Consider the following 16,904-nt stretch of genomic DNA (forward strand, 5'->3'; position numbering starts at 1 on the left):
CCATAAATGACAGCGAAGAGAGAGTTGAGATTGGGTTGGGGCCATGGGGAAGATGTTCTGGATAAAGGGCTTCATTTATTCCATCCCACTATGTGCCGGAGACTGTTCTAGACTCTGGGGTGTATCAGCAGATGGAGATGGGTTCTCTAATCATGTGGATCTCACCGATAAGCAGGGAGGAGGGAAGACGTAGAAGAAATAAACATACAAATAGACATACTAACCTCTGGTGGATTTAAATGCTGTGACAGGTCAGCCATGTGAAGATTGCAAGGACCAGCATTCCAGGCAGTGGGATGGTATATGCTTCCCATGTGGAGGTGGGTATGATCTTGACATAAGAGTGGAGCTGATCAGAGGCCAGCATAGCTAAATAGTGAAGAAGGGAAGGAAGAGATTAGGAGACAAGTGGACCCCATCATAGAGGAACCAACCCTTCAGCAGTGGCAAAGAGTTTGAATTTTGCTCCAAGTGTAATTGCAACCCTTGAGTAATTTAAGCAGAAGACAGGGTAGCAGTCAGGGTTCTCCAGAAAAGCAAAACCAGTCGGATGTACAGAGAGAGAGAGAGATGTCGATACAAGAGATTTATTCGAGGAATTGGCTCGGCAGTTGTGGAGGCCAAGAAATCCCATGATCTCCCTGCCACCTGCAAGCTGGAGAACCGGGAAAGCCAGTGGTGTCATTCAGTCCAAGTCCAAAGGCCTGAGTATTTGGGGGCTGATGATGTAAGTCCTAATCTGAGCCCCAAAGCCCAAGAAGCAGGAAGCTGATGTCCAAGGGCAGAAGATAGACGTCCTAGCTCAAACAGATGGAGAGTGATTCCTCCTTCCTCTGCCTTCTCATCCTATCTGGTCCTCAGCATAAGGGATGGCACCCTCTCACACCAGGGAGAACCTGCTGTACTCAGTTCCCCAATTCCAATGCTAATCTCTTCCAGAAACAGCCTCCCAGACTCACCCAGAAGACATGCCTTCCCAGCTCTCTGGGCATCCCTTAGCTCAGGTGAGTTGACACAAAATTAGCCATCACAGATGCCTGTGTTTTGGAGGGAGCACCCTGGCTGCTCTGGGGGACCTTTCCGGGAGCAGGACTGATGGCAGGAAGACCAACTCCAAAGTCTGGTTATTGTCTGGCGGAGTCATGATAATGTCCAGCCCGGTGATGATGGAAGTGGAGATGGAGAAAACAGCCAACCCAGGAAGTTTTGGTGCAAATGGAAGATTTTCTAAAGACTTGGATGTGGAGCAAGGAGGATAGGGGAGCAAAAATGACTCCCGGCCTTTTGGCTGTAGGATCTGAAGGGCTGGTGGGATCATTGCTGAGATGGGGCAAGTGGGGGTTGGAAGTGGTTGGAGAAAGAAAGTCAAGAACTCTGTTTTTGGACAGGTTGAATTTGAGCTTCCTCCTGTACATCCACATGGAGATGAGAAATAGGCAGTTGAATATGAGTGTAGAAATAAACATTTTATTTGGGAAGGTGAGTGTGTAATTGGAGTTAAAATCGTAATGTGAGATAAGACCCCATAAAGAAAACATCCATAGAGCAGTGACTGGTCCAGGTTTCAGAGATCAGACAGAATCGGAGAGGAAGAGCAGAGAAGAGGGGACCCTGGGCCAATGTGGGGGTTCTGGGCCAGGAGCAGAGCGGGTGTTTCATGAGGAGGTGGACCCTGGTGTCGCATGCTGCTGAGAGATGATTCCATCAGGCAGAGAAGTGACCTCTGGCTTGGACAGTAGGGATCTCCTTGGTCAGCTTGGCAGGAGGCTGCTAGCGGAGTGGTAGGAGGTGAGCCAGGGAAAAGAAGCTCGAAGGGTGAGTGGGGAGTGAGGTCGTGGAGACAGTGGGTGCAGACAACACTAAGCAGTTTTCTGGAAAAGCAAACAGATATGTGGGCAGCAGCTGGAGGGGAACGTGGCTTTGAAGGGACAGGTAGGATGAGGGAAGATCCCCCAGCTTATTATAGTTAACCTCAAACACGATGTCCCCTGAGACAGGCTGGGACCTGGGACCCTTTGCTGTAGTGCTTGTGCCTGGACAATGCTTCCTCGGGCAATAAAATACAAAGAAATTGTAAGGGACTAAAAATAATTGCATGCGCAGTTGGGGCAAATTATGGACAAAAAAGTACAAAAAGACCAAAACTCCAATTGCCACTGCTAAAGAGCTGGGAGCAAAACCAGGGTGTTGGGAACAAAAGCAGGGTACTGCGCATGCCCCCTGCCCTCAACACCACTAGAGGGGTGGGCAGACCACCTGTCACTCCCCCAGCCTGACTCCTGGACACACCCCTACCCTCACATAAAGAACCAGCTCTCATGCCCTCAGGGAGCAAGCAAGCCAGGAAACCTGTTACTTGTTTTCACTCCCTGCTTGCTGCAGCAGGGGCCCCAGTAAAGCCCTGCCTGAATTTCTTGTCTGGCCTCTTGTCAATTTCTATTGATTAAGGAAGGCCAAGAACTCTGATCAGTAACACCCAGAAGGGCTTATATTTTTACACATTTTGCTTTTCTGACAACCACTTCATGTTGACTTGGTCCATCAGTCTGAAAAACTTAACAGCTATTTCCACCTCAGCTGTTCCCATCCATCTGACCCACACACTCCTGTTCCCCTTCCGCCTCTACGCAAGAAGCCCACTAAGGTGTCTGTGGCCCCTCTATCCTCCAGTGACCCCCATGTCTGTGGCAGCACGCCTGGAAGAATTTTATATTCAGTTAATGTTTCTAATGAATCCTTTAAGGCAAATGGTTTCCTCCTTCCACTAATAACTTCCTTCCCGAAGCTAAATAAAGATTACGCAGGCTGTATTTGGCAGTGCCCGCTTCCAAAATAAACAGAAGCGCAAAAATTAGCTGGAACAATAGTATCATTAAACAGCTGCATAATTGTTCATCCGAACCAGATCGGCTTGTTCTGAAGTCTGAAAATGCGGATCTGTCCCTGGTAGAGTTTCACACTGAAGACGGCCATGGAGACAAAGGGTCAGTGGTTAGGCGGACTCTGGCTCTGAGGTTTGTCGTTTTGGGATGGCTTCCAGGCTCTGGTGGGCCCTTCAGCAAGGCACCCAGCTTCCCCGAGTCTGTGCTGTGTGTGTGCTCCGTGGCTCCGTCGTGTCAGATTCTTTGTGGCCTCGCAGACTGCAGGCCCCATACGCAGCCCACCAGGCTCCTCTCTGCATGGGATTTTCTGGGCAAGAATACTGGAGTGGGTTGCCATTTCCTCCTCTAGGGGATCTTCCGTATCTAGGGATCGAACCCGTGTCTCTTGTGTTGCCTCCACCGGCAGGCAGATTCTTTACCGCTAGCATCATGAATCTGTGGCCTATTGTAAACATAATCACAATGCCCAGCTCTCAGTGTTAGTTGAGAGAGTGCCTGGTACACAGCATTAGTAAGTGCTTACTAAATGGCATGCATTTTCTTTAACACCATCGTCTTACCAGTACCATCATCTTGATCACTTATTGCCTTGCTGGTAGAGTCCTTGGTCATAGAATGTGTTCTACCCCCACCCCCCGCCACCTTGAGTTTTTTTTAAATTTATTTTTAATTGGAGGATCATTGCTTTACAATATTGTATTGGCTTCTGCCATACAACAACGTGAATCAGCCATAAGTGTACATATGTCCCCTCTCTCTTGAACCTCCCCCCTATTCTCACCCCATCTCACTGTCACTCAATCGTGTCCGACTCCTAGCGACCCCATGGACTGCAGCCCACCAGGCTTCTCCATCCATGGGATTCTCCAGGCAAGAGTACTGGGGTGGGGTGCCATCGCCTTCTCCCTAGGTTGTCACAGAGTACCCCATTGAGCTCCCTGGGTTATATAGCAACTTCCCATTAGCTAGCTATTTTACACATGGCAGCATATATGTTCGGAGAAGGCAATGGCACCCCACTCCAGTACTCTTGCCTGGAAAATCCCATGGATGGAGGAGTCTGGTGGGCTGCAGTCCACGAGGTCTCACAGAGTCGGACACAACTGAGCGACTTAGCAGCAGCAGCAGCAGCATATATGTTTCAAGGCTACTCTGTTTGTCCCGCCCTCTTCTTCCCCGACTGGGTCCGCAAATCTGCTCTCTATGTCTGCATCTCTATTCCTGCCCTGCAAATAGGTTCATCAGTACCAGTTTTAGACAAGGGTGCCCACTCTTGCTACTATTATTCAACATAGCTTTTGGAAGTCCTAGCCACAGCAGTCAGAGACGAAAAAAGAAATGAATCCAGATTGGAAAAAAAGTAAAACTCTCACTATTTGCAGATGACATGATACTGTACATAGAAAACCCTGAAGATGCCACTGGAAAATTATCAGAGCTAATCAGGGAATGTAGTAACGTTGCAGGATACCAAATTAATAGACAGAAATCCCTTGCATTCCTATATGCTAACAATGAAACATCAGAAAGAGAAATTTAACCATCCCATTCGCCATTGCACCTTGAGTTTTATGTTAAAGCACCATCACATTACGGTTAATGACATGATGTTAAATTACATGATACTGTAATATGTAATGATGATGTATTATAGCACACCACATTATCCGATGCCCTATCACACGATACTTTATCACATGATGCTTTACGTGACACTTTGTTACGTAATTCTGTATTGCAGAATCCTGGGTCATGATAACCACCAAGGTTGATGAGAAGGGGTTTTCTTATATTCAGAGTAAAAGATAATAGGCTTAATAGATTCCAGGTACTATCCTAACTCATGTAATATTCAAAACCCCTCTTCAAAGCAGATGGTCATTCATAATTAACTAATAAACATTAGTTATTTAATTGTTAATTAACTATCTAAAAGGGCTTCCCTGGTAGCTCAGCTGGTAAAGAATCTGCCTGCAATGCAGGAGACCCTGATATGATTCCTGGGTCAGGAATTTCCCCTGGAGAAGGGATAGGCTACCCACTCTAGTATTCTTGGGCTTCCCTCGTGGCTTAGATGGTAAAGAATCCACCTGCAGTGTCGGAGACCTGGATTTGATCCCTGGGTTGGGAAGATCCCCTGGAGGAGGGCATGGCAACCCACTCCAGTATTCTTGCCTGGAGAATCCCCATGTACTGCGGAGCCTGACGGGCTACAGTCCATGGGGGTCAGTCGCAAAGTGTCAGACACAACTGAGGGACCAAGCACAGCACAGCCATCTAAAAATTGATCCAAATGCTAATAAACAGTTAATCCAGAAAAAGAAAATGAAGCCCAGGGAGGTTAAGTCACTAGCTGAAGGCAACAGAGCTGGGATTTGAACCCAGGCAGTCTGCTTCTTGATCACTGCACCCTGCCCTTCTTCTGACCTGAAGTTCTGGAAGCACACCTCCATCATCACTGTCTCTGCAAGCACATGCTGGGGAATGTTTGGAAAGTTCCAGGAACTTGGTGGAGGCCAGTGTGACAGGCGCAGGATGGGTGAGTGGGCAGAGCTGAGCTCTGAGGAGTCACAGGGGCAGATCACAAAGGACGGCTTGTTTACTGAGTACCCGTCCAGGGGCAAGGACCACAGCCTGAGACATCCTAGGAAGGAGAAGCAGACAGTGGGCTCATAAAGTGCAAAATATATTGGATGACAATAAGTGCTCTGGCGTGAAATAAAGCAGGGAGGAGAATAAGGATGCTCTGGGGTGGTTACCACTTTAAATATGGCTTCTCTGAGAAGGTGGCATTTGGGCAAAGACTGGACTTTGAGAGAACAAGCACTTCCAATATCAGGTGGGGGAAGCATATGACTGGCAGAGAAAACAGCATGTGCAAAGGCCCTGAGGTGCCTGGCCCTTGGAAAGAGTCAGAAAATCAAGGCATGTGGAGCAGAGCAGGTGAGACGGACAACAGTGACATCAGAGAGGAAGGAGCAGGTCTCACAGTCCCCCCACCATGGCAGCACCACAGTTTTACTCTGGGCGATGAGGACCCCTGGGGGGTTCTGAGCAGAAAAGGCGCATGACCCACCTCCTGGGTGCAGAGACCCCTCAGGCCGTGGGCTGCCAGGGGTTTTGGCCTCCTTGTGGGCATCTGCTCAGTTTAGGCTGACAAGACCAAATAGGAAGTCATCAGTCACTCTCTGGAAAGACATTCCTCCTTGAAGTGGCGGGGAAGAAAGTCTCCCTTTCCTTGCTGTGGGACTTTGTCCAAACCAGTGAGCAGTGATGGAGCAGGGAACATTCTGGAAGCTTCCTGGGGGCTCAGTGCAGTCCTCACAGCCCCACAGTCCTGTTAGCAGCTTGGCTCAGTGCCTCGTCTCAGTGGGAATGGGCGGTGAATGGGCGATGTCCTTGTGCCGTGATGTTCCTGCGCCTGGGCACTTCCAACCACAGCCTCCACGAGGGCAGAGCTCCATCACCTGCTATGGTCTCTGCTTCTTCTCCGTGAGGCTCCAGCCAATTCACTGAATGCTGCCAGCCTCTGCAATGCTTGCAACTCCATACCTGCCCTCCCATCTCACGCCATATTTTTCTCTGTAACACTTAGGACCACCTGAAACACTTCATATTGTTTAATGCATGTGAATAGAGTCTGTCTCTCCCTCCAGAGTGTAAGCTCCAAGAGAGCTGGTTTTGTGTTTGTTTTCATTGTTATCACCTTCAGAACTTAGAGTGGCAATTGGCACATGACAGATACTTGGTAATTGTTAAATGAATGAATGAGTGAGTGAATTTTCTTTACAGTATTGGACTGACATTTCATCATAGGATTAGGCTATGTGAATAGACAGTCTTATAAGTCAAAGATGCTTCAATGTCAACTTAAGTGGTTCAGCCTAACACTTCTTGTTACTGTTGACATGTCTATGTTTATTGGCTTGCATAAGCCCTTTCTTATCCACTCTCCCAATTCGAATGCCCATTCATGAAAGCAGAATCCTGTTGTTCTGTAGGCCTAGTTTCTTGGCGCATGATAGTTGCCCAATAAACGTTGGTTGAATGAACAAATACATAGAAGAAGAAAGTGAATGGAGGAATGGAAAGAAATGTTCCTCTCTAGAACGAAAAGCGTAACACACACAGTCCCATCAACCCTCTTGACAATCCCATGGATGTTGGTAGAGAATAAATGCTAATGAACTCTGATGCTTTTAAGAAGAAACCCAATACCAGACTAAAGTAATATCCCTCTGAGTCAGTGAGCAGTGTTTGTGGAAGAATTTCCAAAGCTTCTTGGAAGCTCAGAGAATTCCTTATGTCTTTAGAGGCTCTGGTGGTTAGTCTTTTTCAGTGTTCTGAAAATGCCTGGTACCTTGTACCACTGGTTTGGGAATCAGTGGCTTGATAGTGGACAGTGGGGTCCAAGCATGTCATTAGAGATCATTAGCAATTTCTGGACCCAAATTGGTAATCAGAGAACTCCGCAGGGCCAGGAGAGCCATGGTCAACATTGGCTCTTGGGGGTCTACAAGGCAAATAAGGAAGGCGAGACTTGGTGAGACCAGGAAGGCTGGAGACTGGAGTGCATGCAAGAAGGTGGATATGTGCTGATTCTCCTCCTGTCCACAAATAGACACGAATGACGCATTCCAGCCCCAACCCAGGCAGGTTATAGTCATCAACAGGCATGCCCATTTCCACATTTCAGAGAATTTTGTTCATATTTGGGGGGGTTCTATCTTCCCAGGATCCTGAGTTTCCATAGCAACAGTGAAACCACCACTCTTCTGCTGAAGGGTTGACTATAGTAACTCCCTTATATATACGAACAAGTTCTGTTCTGAGAGCATGTTTATAAGTCCAATTTGTTCATAAGTCCAACAAAGTTAGCCTAGGTACCCAACTAACACCATCGGCTATATAGTACTACTTAACATACAATAATACATTTAAAAAGCGAACAAAAATTAAAGAAAACATTTTTAATCTTACAGTACAATACCTTGAAAAGTACAGTCGTCCAGTATAACAGCCAGCACAGAGGGACACATTGGCAACTTTGCCGTTTCAGGGGACTTACTGTAATTGCAGCTTTCCATCAAACTAAGACAGCAGAGAGCCTGTAAGGTTGTTTAGCCCAAGATGGGAGACAAAGTCAGCGTATGACGTCACCGCACGTGTAATGTGTGCAGCATGGAAGGCAGGAAGACTTCACTTCTTAATACAAATGAACCACAAAACTTTGGGACATGAACCCCCAGAACTTCCCCATTCACAGTTTAAACTGGCTGAGTGACAAGATCGTTCCTGGAAGAAAAGAGCTTTAGGTGGTAGCAGGTGGAATGGACATGGGAAAAATGGTGAAAAGCATAGAATTTGCCTCTCTGCCCTCATCTCTCTGTGCCCCCTTCCCCAGGCTAGGGGATAAAAATAAGCAAAAGAATTAAAACGGTAAAATTTTAAAGTAATAAATAATAACAATCACCAACAAATTCAAGCCAAGGAGGAAAGCACATTAGGGTCCCCTCCCCATTGTATCAGGCTTCCCTGGTGGCTCAGATGGTAAAGAGTCTGCCTGCAATGCGGGAGACCTGGGTTCGATCCCTGGGTTGGGAAGATCCCCTGGAGGAGGGCATGGCAACCCGCTCCAGTGTTCTTGCCTGGAGAGCCCCCATGGACAGAGGAGCCTGACAGGCTACAGCCCATGGATGGGATCACAGAGTTGGACACGACTGAACGACTAAACGCAGCACAGCCCCGTTATGTTACGATGTCTCCCGTCTGTATGGCGCGAGCACACCCTCATCTGTCAGGCCACTGGAAGGACAGGCTGGGTGTGCAGGGATGGTGACAAGCAGGAGGCGCGTGCTCAGGAAGGGACCAGCCTCTGCCAGCTCCTGCAGGGGAGACGTGGAGCTCAATCTTCCCTTTCTGAAGGCATCTGGACTTTCTGTGAAGGATCCCAATTTTTAAAATGTTGACTGCTAAATCACCTTTGGCATCTGTTGTCGTTATTGTTGTTGAGTCGCTGAGTCGTGTCTGACTCTTTTACAACCCCATGGACTCCAGCCCCTCAGACTCCTATGTCCATGGGATTCTCCAGGCAAGAATACAGGAGTGGGTGGCCATGCCCTCCTCCAGGAAAGCTCCCCGACCCAGGGATCTAACCTGCGTCTCCTGCCTTGGCAGGCAGATTCTTTACTGCTGAGACACATAGATCTCATTATAAAAAGAGAAAGAGGAGAGAAGGAAGGAAAGGCGGGAGAAATGGAGGAGAGAGGAGGAGAGGGGGAGGGGGAAGGAAGGTGAAGAAGCTAAATTCAAATGGTTTGCCATGAAATCTTCCACGAGATTCTGCCTGTGTGAAAGTTGGTCCCACCTGTGCCTTTTTCCTGCATGGGGTCATTTCTCATGGTTCCTTCCCACCAGGGTTCACAGGTGGTCACTGTTAGGGTTAAGGAGGTCCTCGTGTCCTCTGATGCCCACTGATGGGTTCTTCTGGGGGATGACTTTGGGTGAAGAGGTCATCAGAGCAGGGAGAAGATGCTCTGGTTAGAGGAAGGGTCCAGCCCTGGGACCCCCTGCCTTGGCAGAGGGATCAATGGAGGGACATTTGGACTCATGGGGGGCTGAGCACCCCACTTCACCAGAGTGATCAGACAGGACCAAACCCTGAGATTCGGAGGCTCCATAGAAGTGTCAGATTTGAGTGCCCGATGGCCACTTACCGTGTGTGTCAAACAAGGAAAACTGTGTGTCAGTTTTCCCATCTGTAGAATGGGGCCAGTTACATTACCTCACTCCTATGGTTATTGTGGGTGACATTAGTTACGTGGTAGTAAGAAGCTTGAAGCAGTAGCCCTATCTAGGGAGAGAGCCATGCATCTTGGCTGGTATTTGCAGAAGACCTGGGGGTGGCGGCGGGGGCGGAGAAAGAGACGATTTTTTCAAACAGAGAGAAGAGAGATTCACCTCCACACAGGAACCTGCAGCTCCGCTCATGTGCTCTTGGCACATAAAACAGAAAACGTGCAAACGGGAGGAAGGGTTGTGGGTGTGAGGATTTCCCCGGCTGATCCTGCCGCCCTGGGGAGAAGCCGGGGATGCAGGCGGTGAGTCAGACCGGGGAGCCGGCTGGCTGTGGGGGAACCCAGGACATGGCTCCCTGCAGGGCGCTGGGCTGACCTGACCTGTGTGTCTCCCCCTGCCTCCCCAGCACATGCGAGAGGCCGCAGAACGGCGGCAGCAGCTGGAGTTGGAGCATGAACAAGCCCTGGCCATCCTCAACGCCAAGCAGCAGGAAATTGACCTCCTGCAGAAGGTGAGCTGGGCTGGGGCTGGGGGCCTGGGAGGAGGCTGGCAATGCACTGGGGACCTGGAGCGTGGGTGGCTGGCTGCTCTCCCGAGCCTTTTCTCACACGCTCGGGAATGACTTCTTCTTGGTGTGGAAAGATTCCCCGTGTGCTCTAGTTTCTCCTCAGCTAACTTTGATTATGTTCTAAGCTGCAAAAATCAAAGGAAAAGCTCTAACAGTTGATGCTGGCGAGATTGTAGGGAAAAGGACACGCCTGTAGGTTATTAAAATGGGGCGTGAATTGCTTTATCTCTGGGGCTAAGTGACCTGACAGCATCCTTGAGAACTAAAGGTCTATTTGGCCCTGCAACCTTCTGTTCTGGGACTATACCTGTAAGAAACACAGCAACCAGTTTTGGTTTGGTTTGACTTGGATCCTGCTGTGTGGGCATAGGTAACAAGATTAAATCCAATGCCCATCCGAGGGTGAGGCTGGGTGGACTGTGGGGCATCCATACCACAGAGCAGCGTGACCACATTGGGAGGAAGAAATTCGGTTTATAGATGCCATCTCATCAGATTTACATGATGTGTTATTAAGTGAGCAAATCAAGTTTTGGGGCAATATATGTAGCATGATCTCATGAACCAAGGACAAGAGAGGGAGAAAGAGAGAGACAGGGAACACAAAAAGAAGAAAGCAAAGGAGAGGAGTAAGGAGAGAAAAGATGGCAGGAAGGACAAAGGACAGAAACCAGAGGGAAGGAGAAGGGGAAGGGCGGAGGGGACCAAGCAGTTCAGAAGGTGTATCCCCTTGGCACCTGGGTGGTTTGGGGACCAAGAAAGTTAGCATCCTTAATCAGCAGCCTTGGTCTTCCTGTCTCTGTCCAGATGAATCTGGGGACCCCTCCTTCAGAACCATGGGGCTTGGGGTCCCTGTGTATATTTCTCATTGGGTTTCATTCCTGAAGCCCTGTGTCCCTCATCCATGGGAGGGCAGCCCAGCCCTTCCAGGCAGCACCCGGCTTGACCACTGACGCAGGTGCTGGTCCCAGTTACGCCTCCCCTCACTGGGATGAGCAGCCGACACCTCCTCCTCCATCAGTGGCACCCCCACCTCCAGCCCCTCCAGGTCTTTGATCTCAAATAAAGGACCCAGTGGCTCGCCTTATCTGGCCGGAGATCCCTATCTGTTGGAGTGTTTTTCTCCTCCTGGGTTTATTAGCAGCGCGTGTAGCATCAAGCAGATAACTTCTGGTGCTGTTTTCCTAATTATCTGTGGAGACCTCGTGCTAAGGATAGATTTCATTATGCTGGTACAATAGAGACTGTCACAGTCCTTATTACCTGTCATAATAAGTTGGCTGGCACGCTGAGAAGCAAGATTTCATCAGATGCTCTCCAGAAAGGATATTGCTGGGATGCAGACGGCGATATTACTCCTGTCTCCTCCCTCTTTCCGTGCGTGAGGGACCTTCCGGCGCCTGGTACCTGCACTCCTTCACTGCATCCCTGGGAGGCACGTCCCCAGGCTGGGAGCATCCAGGACAGAAATACAAATATTGTCCAGCAGGGTGACAGGTTGGCTTTTCTTACCAGGGTGTCCTTCTCCTTTAGCCTGGAGTTTTATCTATGAAACTCTTGATACCGAGGAACGTGCACTAGAGCCAAGTCCATTATTCAGCTCCCAGTGTCTCTCTTGAGCATCATCCAACTTCTTTCGCTTTTGCTTTTTTTTTCCCCCATGAATTCATCCTTGCCTCTATTTTGGACACACTGATGCTTCATCGGGAGGTGGCTGGCGGGGAGCAGAGGAAGAGAATCTAATGAAGGACGAATGTACAAACCTTGTAATTTCGTAGAGCTCTGATTTTCAAAATAAAAAAGTATTAGAAAGGTTGAGACTTGAGTGGAACAAGATTGGTGAGTTCTTTCCAGAGTTCACGTCTGTGTTCCATTTCCAGCACGGACAGTCCTCGTGCTACATTTGCTGTCCGGATCACTCACTCACTCATTCACTCATCAGCACATGTTTGCTGGCTGCTGCCTATGTGTCGGCTGCTCAGCCATTGTTCTGGAAACCAGGAATGCAGTGCAGAGTCGGACAAGACCTCTGGCTTACAGAGTGAGAGTAAGTGAACAAGTCATGAGGAAGTAAAGTTCAGATCAGGGAAATGCCATAAAGGAAACACAGAATGAAGATTGCTGAGGACAATGACTTTATATGGGGTGAAGTTGAAATGAGTGGCAGACACCTGTTATAGAAATGCTCATATCCTATGGAAGGCCGAATTCTAGCCCTTGTCCCTCTATCATAATAAAAGTCACCAGAGCGCCCTGAGTTCCAGTTTGATTATCATGAGACAGCAACATGAGATAGTTCCTAGAAGCTGTCTACAGTCCCATTGACTACAAGTCCTATTATTTATTTTTATTGGAGTATAGTTGATTTGTGCCTTCCCAGGTGGCGTTGTGGTAAAGAACCTGCTTGCCAACGCAGGAGGCTTAAGAGATGCAAGTTTGACCCCTGGATCAGAAAGATCCCCTGGAGAAGAGCATGGCAACTTACTCCAATACTCATGTTTGGAAAATCCCCTGGACAGAGGAGCTGGTTGGGCTACAGTCCAGGGGGTCACAAAGAGACACAACTGAAGTGACTTAGTACACACATGCATAGCTGATTTATAATGTGTTAATTTCTGTTGTGCAGAAAAGTGATTCAGTTATACACACACACATATATTTATATTCTTTTTAAAATATCCTTTTCCATTTTGGTTTATCCCAGGAGATTGTTATAGCTCCCTGTGCTCTACAGTAGGCCCTCGCTGTCTATCCATTGTATACATAGTAGTTTGCATCTGCTCACCCCAAACTCCCACTCTGTCCCTCCCCTAATCCCCTTCTCCCTCGGCAACCACCTTCTGTTCTCCACATCCTTGAGTTTGTTTCTGCTTCATAGGTAGGTTCGTTTGTGTCCTAGTCTAGATTTCACATGTAAGTGCTGTCATATGGTGTTTGTCTTCTCTGTCTGACTTATTTCACACAGCACGATCATCTCTAAGTTGCATCTGTGTTGCTGCAAATCCCAGTACAGGATTTCTTGAACGCCCTCCTGTGGGACCCAGCCTCATCTCGCCAATGCCATGGTTTTTGTTAAGTCACCTGTGCGTGGACGTCTTGCTCAGTGGTTAGTGTCCTGCTCTCCTCCTCTTTGACCCAGAGGCACATTTTGAGAGGGTCTGACTCCCCAAACGCTAGGCTTCCAGGATCCTACCCTCTTCCAATTTTCTCCTTCCTCACAGAAGCCCTCTAAGCATCCTCAAGGCTCAGCCTGCCATCCACGTCTCTCCTTTTAAATTTTTTCTTTATTTATTTGGTTGTGCTGGGTCTTCCTTGCTGCACAAGGGCTTTCTGTAGCTGCAGTGAGCGGAGGCTGCTCTGGTTGCGGTGCTTGGACTTCTCATGACGGTGGCTTCTCCTGTTGTGGAGCGTGAGCTCTAGGGTGCATGGGCTTCAGAAGTGGTGGCTCCCAGGCTCTAGAGCACGGGCTCAATAACTGTGGTGCTCAGGCTTACGTGCTCTGCAGCACTGTGGGATCTTCCCGGATCAGGGATGGAATTCGCGTCTCCTGCATTGGCAGGCAGATTCTCTCCCACTGAGCCACCCGGGAATCCTCCACATCTCTTCTTGACCTCCACTGCTCCTTTCATGACTTTGTCTGGTTCCGTAGGTGTGAATGCCATCTGTGTGCCAACTCCCACATGTGGATCTCCAAGTTGGATTCCACTGAACCCCACTTCTTTTGTCCAGCTGGTTGTCCAGCTTGGATGATCTCAAAGCGACTCAGCAAGGCGTGCTCTGCACATCTTGCCAGGCTCTGCAAAGGGCAGTGTTTCCTTTTCGGCACAGCCTTTCCTTTCCCCCTGGAGTGAATTGCCTCTTTCTGTGTGTTTGCTCAGTCTTCTGTGTGCTCATCACTCTCTTATTCCCAAACTTCCTGCCAGAGTGTTAAAATTTCTCTCAAGTCAACCAGACTCCTCTGGGGATGTTTTCATTCCATTTTCCTCTGAGACATCTGGCCTGGAGCCTGGCCTCGTCTTCCAGTCCAGGCTGGTTGCCCCAGAAGCCGGATGCTACACTGGGTCTAGAAACGCCCTTCACCATCATCTTAGGAATTCCCTTAACACCACTCTGTACTTTGTGGGATTTGCTTCTTCCCAGATCCTGAAATATGTACAGCATGTGTGTAAGGAAGCCAAGGATATATCCTCCCATTAAATGCAAGTGGATTTTCCGACCCTGTGTAGTCCTTGGAGATCGCTTTGTGGTTTCAGCTTCACCTCTCGACTTGGCCACCCTAAGGAAGGTCCAGGCTTTCAGGGGCCCAGCTGATGTCAGGGACCCAGAACCTTCTTCAGGGAACCTCCCCCTCCTCCCTGGAAGTTCAGCTCTTCCCTCTGCTCAATATGGTGATTGGGAGAAGTGAGGGAAATAGTGGGCAAGTGAGAACACCTGTTGAACTGAAGAATGGATGAATGATCAAGCTGCCCAAGGCTATTCTAGTGGGCATCAAGGTGAGATAAGACCATTGGCCAACCCTTATTTCTGGTAGCTGGTGGAGGTGTAAGCTTAAAAAAAATAGAATTTCAAGCAGATACAGTCCTGTCTACGAGGACTTTTCCATGGGACACCTGCTTCATGGAGATCACTGAACCAGGAGCTTGGCTGAGAATCCTCACTTTCATTCATTTGGCAAACAGTCCTTGAGCATCACATGTTGGCTCTGTGACGGCTAAGAACACAGCAGTGAGCCAGGCTGTGAATATAGGCTATGGACAATGACAATGATAATAAAAGCTACACCATGAACATTTGCTTTCAGTGTAGCATATTCTGGGCCTAGTCCTAGGCAGACATCTGTCATCTTATTTAAACCCCTGCCCACCTCTGACTCCTGCCCTGTCGCCCTTCCTGTAGCCACACTGGACTCCTCTCTGTCACCCAAACATCCCCCTCTCTGCTCTTCCCTGAGAATGCCTGGCCCCCAAATAATGACAGAGCTGGCTTATTGTTGTCATAGGAGTCTCTCCTGGCTGCCCTGCCTGAATGGACTTCATCACCCCTGCTCTGGCGTTCTCTGCCACTCACCCCCTTTAGTGATGCCACTTGCTCATTGTACCTTTTTGCCTGTTGTCTGCATCCCAAGTGGAGTGTCTGCGCTCCCAGGACATTGCCTGACACAGCAGGTACTCAACAAGTGATGTTCGGAAACTTTGAATGAATGAATGAACAGAGATACTCAGGAACCTTGAATGAATGAATATGGATGAATGAATGAATAACTGCAGGAAAGACCTAGTAAGACTCCATCAATTGGTCCTGTAACATTACCAGGATAACTGATGGTAAGTTCCAGGCCATCCTTGGTTAGTGTCTGTTGAATGTGTGAGCAGTGACAGCAATCAGCTCTCACTGTAACCTGTGGGATGCAGGTCCCCTCACAGATGCAGGACCTGAGGTTAGACAGCATGGGCCAGGTGCCTTGGAGGCCTGACTCCAGAACCCTAGTGTCTCTCTAGGGAACCGGTGAGCAGAGTCCAGTCGCTCTAACTGCTTCCTTTTCCTGTGTGGGTTACATCCTCATCTTATTACAAGTAGCAGTTGTAATCTCAGTGCATGAGCAAAATTGTCCACATTTAAAATTCATCTGCAAATGCCACTGTTGTTTTCAATTCCTCCCGTGTGGGAAACGAAGGCTCCCAGGCTGAAGGCCATTTTGACATGCTCACTGCTAATAGAAACCAAACTTACCCTGCAGCTAATAAAACTGCTTTCCCTCCATGTCAGATGCTTCCCTTGCATGTTTTGGATTTAGTTGTTGTGTGTGGAGAACAGGGACATCTCAAGCTGACCTCCTGAGTTCATTCAGTGCCTTGATTTCTCCTATGATCCATGCCTGGGATATTGATTGATGCTCACGGCTTCCTCAGCTCTGTGGAACCCGGGGACCTGATTTGAGGATCTGTACATGCCATAGTTTAGTTCCATGAATCTCACTGTCTTTTCTGTGGAGTTGATATTAACAGCACCTGTAAATGACCCCCACTCACTCTCATCTCATCCCACCCAGCATCCATACTCCCAACCCCATCACCAAGGTGCCTGGAAGCTTATTACTCTGAGTGTTACATGTATGGTCTGTCCCAGCCAAATGTCCAAAGCTTTGGCAGCAGGAAATCTATGTCCCTTTTGAACAGCTACCCCTCCCCCTGCAATAGATGTGTTTGCTGGCATGTTAACTCACCCCCTGGACATTTCACCCCTGGATGACAGGCTCCTTCTTCTGACTGTAGGACTGTGGGTCTCCCTAGGAGTCAGAGACCCTCTCAAGTCTACTGTGTTCTGTAGGAAACCATGAAGGTCTCAGCTTCCCCATGTGTTGGCAGTGGCCCCCAAAATGAGCCTCGCTGAAGCTGTCGCCTAGATTCTGCAAGAATTCAGCACTGCCAATTTTAACTGTTAATTTTAGCCATCTATTCTGATTGCCCAAATGGCCCAGCTTGCAAGTAGCCTACGAAAACGAACTCCTGATTCGTGCTTGAAGCCAGGAACGAAGTTGTTACTGCCAGCTTGGCTGTGTTTTAACAGCCTGCGATGGAGTTTTTGGTTGTTTTTCATTCTGCCAGTTGAAAACTATCTTTGACTCAAGTGGCTCAATGGTGGTGTTATTTATATAA

The 16,904-nt window shown here is 48.6% G+C and overlaps 1 protein-coding gene across 6 annotated transcripts in view; it reads left to right on the forward strand.

Annotated features, from left to right (window-relative positions):
• Nucleotides 1-10,089: 10,089 nt before the first annotated feature.
• The window catches only part of RIMBP2 (RIMS binding protein 2), a 77,742-nt gene continuing 70,927 nt past the window's right edge, over nucleotides 10,090-16,904 (forward strand). For all 6 annotated transcript variants that reach the window (XM_068989949.1, XM_068989945.1, XM_068989947.1 and 3 more), the window contains exon 1: nucleotides 10,090-10,191. In XM_068989949.1, coding sequence (XP_068846050.1) covers nucleotides 10,090-10,191 — 102 coding nt within the window. The remainder of the gene's footprint in view (nucleotides 10,192-16,904) is intronic.

Source organism: Capricornis sumatraensis, chromosome 17 (genome assembly GCF_032405125.1).
Source record: "Capricornis sumatraensis isolate serow.1 chromosome 17, serow.2, whole genome shotgun sequence".
NCBI lineage: Eukaryota > Metazoa > Chordata > Mammalia > Artiodactyla > Bovidae > Capricornis > Capricornis sumatraensis.